This window comes from Malus domestica, chromosome 05 (genome assembly GCF_042453785.1).
Source record: "Malus domestica chromosome 05, GDT2T_hap1".
In the NCBI taxonomy this organism is placed as follows: Eukaryota; Viridiplantae; Streptophyta; class Magnoliopsida; order Rosales; family Rosaceae; genus Malus; species Malus domestica.
Window position 1 is genome coordinate 29,189,787 of NC_091665.1, and position 8,096 is coordinate 29,197,882.

Genomic DNA, 8,096 nt, shown 5'->3' on the forward strand with positions numbered 1-8,096 from the left:
TGAAATACACTTGGTTAAAGAGCTGCATGCCGAATTCAGTCATTCAACTGCCACCAGTATTCAAATTTCGAAGTTTCTTGTTCTAGACTTAAGCAAAGAAAACCTGGACACCTCTGCTGCTAAGAATATAATCACAAGAAGACTGCTGTTAAAAGTAGACACCTCTATTGCTAAGAATATAATAACTGTCTAAGTTGTGCTCCTTAAAGCAGTTCTACCGTGGGCTATTGCCCAATGGATTGGCTCTCAAACAGGGCCAGAGAGCCCGAGTGGGGAGGTCCAGCGTGTGCTGGCGATGGAGCCCGAGCAGGCCTGAGGGAGAGGTCCGGCAGAAGTTGCCAGCTCGAGAGCCCGAAGGCCACGTGACGCAAGGCTGACGTCTGAGCGACGTCAACCATCATCTCCTTTGCATTTATGGGCCTCAACCTTACAACTACTCGAACTCTTCCGGGTACTATTCGATTCGAAAAAAGTTAAACAACATGCATACAAGCAACATTTCATTTACTCATTTGAATTTGCCATGCTTATTCTATTACCTCAAAATTTCCAAATTCTAAACATTTATTTAAATGATTAATTGAAATAATGCTTCCATTTTTCTCCAAAATTCAATCGAATCCCATTTGGGGAAACAAAAATTGACCTTCGTCGTCCTTTGAAGCTGCGAAGCCAAACAACGCGGGGCTGCTCTAGCGCAAGGTGGATTTGGGAGATTGAGAAGGAGGGAGAAGGGACTTGAACGATGACGTTCTGAAATTAACTGGGCGATCCAGCTTCACAGCACCCCTCTGCACCACATCGTTTCGCTAAGCCATGGACTACAGAAGTGCAGTAAAAATTAAGAAAGGCATTCAGGTGTGCTGCTTTGCTGTGTGTCAGAAGTGCAACAAAAAAAAAATGGTAGAAGTTTCAAGAGATAGGAAGAGATTTCCAAAAGGAAAAGATAAATTAATAATATAATATTAATTTATTCAAAGTAAATAATATAATATTAATTTATACAAAGTAAATAATATAATATTAATTGTAAATAAAAAAATACTAATATTTTATTGCTTATTGTCAGGACTATTCAGTGTAGAGGTGGAGATGCAAAATGCAGTTACTGTTCATTATGGGCAGTTACTATTCACTGGGTGGATTAAATAGTGAATAGCCCGGGGGGCCTTTGCAACGGTGGAGTTGCTCTTATGTAATCCATAAAAAAAAACTCATTTGGAGTAATATGGATTTTCTTCCAGTGATTCGTGAAGGCATCGATCCAATTTTCTACATACACCTCACATTCTTTTTTAATCCAATTTTATTGTTGTGATTACATAAGTAAAACAAAAACATAAAACTATAAAATATGTATATGCACCTAAGATGTGAAGCGGAGGGTGTAAGTAGAAAGTGTGGGGTGTATATTAAGAGTGTAGGGTGTGAGGATATTATGAGAAACTATGTGGGATGCATTAAGATAAACTTTGATAAAAAAAACAAATATGAAATGTATTAAGTATATGAGAATGTATTCAACAATACGTGATGTTAATAAAACAAGCCTTCCTATTTTCATTAATTTTCTTTAGTTCTTTATAATTAAAAATTAAAAAGTAATTGAGGACAATAAAGCGGGTAACCAATGAATAAGCCGCGGGACCACCTGGACCACCATCCTTCCCACCACCACGACAAAGCATTTTCTATTTCTCATTTTTAATTATATTAACGACACCCAATAATAAATGAAAAGTGTTATTGACACTTTAAAAATTTCATTCTATATTTCTCACAAATATATTTTTCTTTTCAAATATAGAAAATTTGAAATATAAAATAAAATTTATGAAGTGCCAATAACAATTCCTTAAAAATTTATATTAACAAACCGATAAAATCATTAGAACAAATAATTTATAATATTTCGGATTTTAATAACAATTTTTGCTTGGTTTCTTCTTCCTTCGCTTCTTATGCGGAATCCATCTCCCTCTCATGGCTTCACCAGCAATCCAAATTCTCTCTCTCTCAAGTTTCCTCTCCTCTCAAACGAAAGTTTTCTCTCTGAAAATTTCCCTATTTGTTTTCCCTGGAAAACTGTTTGTGCATTGTTGATCTGTTTACCTTCCTAATTGTTTCTCTGGTTATCTCAATTTATTAGCTTCAGTTGTAAATTTGTAAGTTCATCCTTCAATTTTTCTTGTATTATGTTGTGCACTTTTATGAATTTTTGGATTGTTTTTAGCTGTTTGCAAATTGAAACACACGAGGTTTTCATTTTTGGGCTCTGTTTGGTTCTTAAGAAAATCAGGAAAAGCAAAAGAAAGAAAATTTAATTCTGGGTTTCTAGTTTTTGTTAGTTTTGTACCAATATATAGTCTAACCATGGTTGAGGTAGTGGAGTTGATTGTTGGGTTTTAATGAAATAGTACAAATTATATGGTAATATTGTAAAGTTTGAATCTTTTTAGTGTATTTGGATTGCTTGTCTAGTTTGAGCTTGTTGTTTCATGTTTAGGATTTGAATTGATGGGATGGGATACGGATTTAATAGATTTGTTGTGTACGAAAATTTCGTTGTTTGATCTTTTGAACAAGGTATAGGATGGGGAAGGGCTACAAAATTTTGACTTGTAGTGTTCATTGTAACATTGAAATAACGAAAGGAAAAGGCTTTGATCTTGCAATTCTAAGGAATTTAGTATTATCGAAGGGTGAGATGTTTTAACTTGGGAAACCAAAATGTTGTATGTTTTTTGATTCGGGTTCTGTTTTTCTTTCTGTGTGCTTTTTTTGTGTTGGCCAAGAAGGCAAACAGTGATTTGTAGGCTTGTAGCTATTAAAAGACATGATTTTTGTTTGATGTTGAATGGTTGGGTTTGTTAAAGTTGAATTAAACTTCTGACTTTGCCATCTACTGCAGCTCAATTGCCCCAGTTTTTGATACGAGGCTATAAGTTAGTAGTTGTAAAGAAAATGGATTAGCCAAGTTTAATGCTTGGTCCCTGGAGTTCACGTGGAGGGTTGCAAAATGTTGATAAACTTCTTCCCGACTGTTAACCGCTCCTACAATGACAAGTGGATGCTTGATGAAGCCAAATGCTGGATGCTAGACTTAAGCGCTATACAATGCCTACAAGCCAGTGAACAAAACCGTGTTGTCAGCGAAGACTCTTTTTGGAGGTTGTTTAAATTCCACTGAACGATTGTTGGACTGTATACTGTTCGCACATAAAAAATGGAAAGGTTAGTTGCTTTCTAATGCTTTGAATTGTTTAAAACAATAGGTTTTCATTTTTTTTTAATTCTTATATTTTTTTGTTTACTTGAATTCTTTTCCCAGATATAAAATTTTGGAAGAGCTTGGTGATGGCACTTGTGGTTGTGTATATAAGGCTCGTGATTTGAGAACAAAGGAGATTGTATGGTTCTCCTTACTAAAGAAATGATTACTTCTCCTAAGCTTTGTTTGATCTTGACCTGTGAATTGATTTGTTTTTGCGATTAACCCCTGTGAACTTTTGGTCATATGCTTTTGATTTTATCAATCTTGTGGTTTATACAAATATTGAGGGAGAACACGGACTCAATATTAATTGTTGTCTCTAGTATTGTAATATGAATGAATTAGTTAAGAGTTTAGAGTAAGCATTTATACAAAAACGATATCCTTCCTGGTATTACTTAACCTTTCTGACCTCAGGTTGCTGTCAAGAAGATGAAGAGGAAGTTCTATTTCTGGGAGGAATACTGGAGGTTACGAGAGATTAAGGTATGTCCCACGATAACTTTAATGGTTCAATATTGTTGTGCCATATGCATCAATATGAGCTTTTACATTTTGCATATTGCTAAATGAAATAGATAATGCCCTCTGGTTGTTTCCATTGATTCAAGTCAAAAAAAATTTTCCCAGGTACTTCGTAAACTAAATCATCCCAATATCATAAAGTTAAAGGAGGTTGTCAGGGAAAACAATGAGGTGTTCCTCATTTTTGAATATATGGTGAGGGACCTTTTGCCTTCTCATTTAGTTTTGTTTACGTTATAACTTATATATCATATAAAATGATATCATCGTCTTAATTTGAAAGTTGATGAATGCCAGTTGGTCAAGTTAATCTCATTATGTAAGATGTGTTTGATTCCAAATTTCATGTTTCCAGAACTATAATTTGTACCAAATAATGAAAGAACAAAGAAGACCCTTTTCAGAGGATGAGATTCGTAGCTTTATGTCTCAACTGCTGCATGGACTCATTCACCTCCATAAAAGTGGGTATTTTCACCGAGATCTAAAGCCAGGTAAGTTATGTTTGGCAACATTGTGTTTTCTTGCATCTCTATATTTTTGTTAAGAAATTAATCGAACACGATTTTCCCTTGAAGAGAATTTGCTGGTGACGAATGACGTTCTTAAAATTGCCGATTTTGGCTTGGCTCGAGAAGTATCATCGATGCCTCCTTACACTGAATATGTTTCCACACGCTGGTGAGTTAGTCATCTTCAATCATCTTATCTTGTTTTTCGCATTTGTGAATGTATGGTTTTCTGGAGTGGGGGGGTTAATGTCGAGTTGTGTTATCTTATTTTGTGCACAAATGTCTATGCATGCACTCTGATCTTTTACATTTTACGGTGCTTGTTTGGCATCCTAGGTATCGAGCACCAGAAGTCTTGTTGCAGTCCAAACTATACACTCCTGCAGTTGGTAAGCATGGTCTTTATTACTTCTTCATTGAACAGCTCCTCTTCCAGAAGTTCTGTAATTTCTGTGTTGAAAAAGTTTCAACTGAGGTTTATACTGGTATTGTATATCTATGATTAGGCTGCATGAGATTTTTCTATATCAAACTTGAGATCAATTATCTCTTTGTGCTTCTTTGAGTGGCGATTAACAAATGAAAACATATGCAGACATGTGGGCAGCTGGCGCAATCCTAGCTGAGCTTTGCACTTCATCCCCTATTTTCCCTGGTGAAAGGTGATTATATCATTCTATATTTATTGTTTTTGGTCTTGGTGAGAAAATGTGCGTAAAAATGATTCTTTTGCAGTTACCTCTACGTAGTCCATTTATTTTACCTGTCGTACCGCACAAAATAAATAAATGCACTATAGATGTGTGCTAAGTTTTTCTTCTTTAATAAGAAGATATGTTGGAGAACTTCTTTACATCTTACAAATCTAGTTTCTTCAATGGACAGTGAGATAGATCAATTCTTCAAGATCTGCTGTGTGCTTGGTACTCCAGACTTGACTGTCTTTCCTGAAGGGACAAATGCCTCTCGATTATATAGCTTTATCAATTATGAAAAGGTAAGCTTTTGCATCGATCTGTTTACTATCAATTCATATTGCTTGGCTTTCACTCACTATTTCATTCTTTTTAATAGATCTTGCCCGCTAACCTCTGCGATATCATTCCAAATGCAAGTCCAGAAGCTATTGATTTGATCATGGTAAGAGTTGTTTATACAGTTCTCCTTCATCAGTAATTCCTGACAATATTTGTTAAATGCTTTAATATCTTGATTTCTTGATTGTTGGCAGCAACTATGTTCATGGGATTCCTCAAGGAGGCTAACCGCCGATGAATCATTGCAACATCCTTTTTTCCAGGTAATATGTGTTCTCAAGTTTTCTTCTCTTCTTTGCTTTTGTTCTATTTTGCTATGTTATAAATTTGATCAGCTTACTAACATAAGATGGATAGGTGGGCTGGATTCCTCGTTCACTTCCTGATTCACTTGACCTGAAGCTGAGTAACATGGGTAAGGTTCCCTTTCCCCATTCTTTCATGCGTACCTACCTCCCTTATTAGTATCCATTATTTTTTTTTCTTTTTTCGTTTTCTTGTATAATTTTTCTCCATTATTTCACAGGGGCAAAGCCAACACTCGAGTTGAAATTATCGGACTTTGGTGCTGAGCCTGAGGACTGCTTTCTTGGCTTGACGTTGGCTGTGAAACCCAGTGTTCCAGACTTCGGTAATTATGTTTGTCCCTGTGGTGTTAGTATGAAAGGCATGGATAGGGATGGCAATGACAAAATTTTTGTTTTATTGCAATGTTTGCAATGTGTCTTGTGTGCCTTGCATGCTTGGGCTCATTCCTAAGTGTAGTAGCTTATGTTTAAGCTTTTTTCTCATCCAGTTAGGTTCAGGGTGGCGTTCTTGGTCCATAACCTAATTTACTTCCACTTTTGCTTTAGCACTAGTCGACCACTCAAAGTTTAAGACAGGCCTTGTGTATTAGGAATTGCTAATAGCAAGTCTGGAGGGACTGTTGAAGTGAAAGTATTTCAACCTCCCCATGCTTCTGCTTCATTTACTTAGTACATTCTTTTGTCTCCCATGCATCATTATTTAGACTTCAGGATATGGAATTTCAAGTTTAAATGGTGTCATTTCTGTTTGACTGGAGATAACTCCATTTTTCTCCTCTTTATTTCGTAACTGGAGTATTGATTATTCCACGGAGTTCAGCTGAATCATAAGTCAATATTTCAAGGATCTATCTTTATTTTTTTGAGCAAATTCAAGGATCTATCTGAGCAGTCATATTTTATGGGAAATTTTTGGACTTCCCCTCCTTTTTGTAAATTCTTTATATTTCGGTTTCACCTCATATTTATATCTTTTCTGGAGGGCTATATTCATCTCACTGTGTATTGTAATTGTTCCCTGCAGATGTGGTCCATGATGTATCTCATCATATGAAAGAGGTGAGTGCACGGGCTTCTTTCGGGAATGTTTTTGTGGAATCTTGTAGCATTAGAACCCAAATGCTGCTTAATTTACTTTTGTTTTGAATTATGTTAGTTTCATTTTGCAGGATGCATTATTTTGCTCTGGTTTGGAAGATCGTTCTGGACGATCTGGTAATTCTTTGGATCTTTCTTTAATGTCATCGTTTCAGATTAGAAGGCTTGCCTTAATTAGGGAGAGAAATGTGAATTAAGACAAGAAAAAACTATTTGCCTTCTCTTCTTAGCTTCTCTTTTCTTGAAACTGATGTGTCGTTGCAACTGTTCTCCAGTATTTTGGTCTCTGATGCCCCCCGACCAACGTGGAATTTGTGCCCCAGTAGAGCCTTCCTTTTCTTTATCATTCAGGTCAGTTCGCATGCCCGTATAGTAATATTGTTCATCTGCTCATTGTGTAAACGGTCTACGTGGTGATAATGTACGAAATTTTGTTTCCCTTCTGCTTTAATAATATGGCTTGTTGACCATATCTCTCTTATGGGGATATTGATATGATGGTACTTCCAATACACCAAGAAGCTGTAGATAATGATATATAGTTGTCTTGAGGTTGTTGACTTTTCACAGAACTGAGTTTTATCCATATTGTTCTGGACTAACATGATGTCTGTTATTCCCCATGCCTTTCTTGCAGTTCAATTCAGCATCCATCCGTCAGAGTTCCACAATCGGCTGGTTTCTCCATCCCATCCTTGCAGCCGAACATCTTAGATGGTCGATTTTTGACCGTGTCTCCTCCCTTCCCACAAAGCCATTGCCTCTAAGTGAGATGATCTAATAAACTGCTATTGGAACGAAAAGCGAGCTGTAATTTATTACACATGTTAATATAGAATTGCATTGAGCACTGTCATACAGTCTGCCATTGTACCGTGAACATGTAGAGTGTATTCAGAATATTCTTACTCGAATTCTTCAATATTGTAAAGCCAATCGACATTGTACCATGACAATTTAGCTTCTGAGATCGAATTATGTTGACAATTTAGCGATCACTTGACACCTTAATTCGTGCATCTTTGAAGCTCAAAGTGTTACAAATCGATGTTTTTTTTATTACTTTTAACTGATGCAACCGCACGTTGTTTAATTGACCAAACAAAGTGACTCGCTTTTTCTTTCACCGACGCATGGAGTGAGCGGGTGACTCGAACTTGGGATCTCTTCCAACATAAGTGTTTTGTTTTAATGCAGGCAGCAGGTGTTGTGGATTTTGGTGGTGGGATTGAGGGGAATGTGGCATGTTTAATTGAAGTGGACAGACGTTAAGATTGCGACAGGGAATGGATAGTGGCAATGGAGACGTTGGAGAGGGAATGACAAAGCAAAGCAAGAACAA

General features: G+C 36.4%; 1 protein-coding gene across 1 annotated transcript; it reads left to right on the plus strand.

The window, feature by feature from the left end:
• Nucleotides 1-1,766: 1,766 nt before the first annotated feature.
• On the plus strand, nucleotides 1,767-7,765 carry LOC103435874 (serine/threonine-protein kinase MHK-like). Its single transcript, XM_008374303.4, has 18 exons — nucleotides 1,767-2,165; nucleotides 2,912-3,234; nucleotides 3,332-3,410; nucleotides 3,692-3,760; nucleotides 3,905-3,994; nucleotides 4,155-4,293; nucleotides 4,378-4,480; nucleotides 4,648-4,700; nucleotides 4,907-4,973; nucleotides 5,197-5,308; nucleotides 5,386-5,451; nucleotides 5,543-5,611; nucleotides 5,706-5,763; nucleotides 5,875-5,979; nucleotides 6,681-6,715; nucleotides 6,826-6,871; nucleotides 7,030-7,105; nucleotides 7,392-7,765. Exons 2-18 carry the CDS (start codon nucleotides 3,227-3,229, stop codon nucleotides 7,519-7,521), a joined length of 1,305 nt encoding a protein of 434 aa, XP_008372525.3. The 5' UTR covers nucleotides 1,767-2,165; nucleotides 2,912-3,226; the 3' UTR covers nucleotides 7,522-7,765.
• The last annotated feature ends 331 nt before the right edge of the window (nucleotides 7,766-8,096 follow it).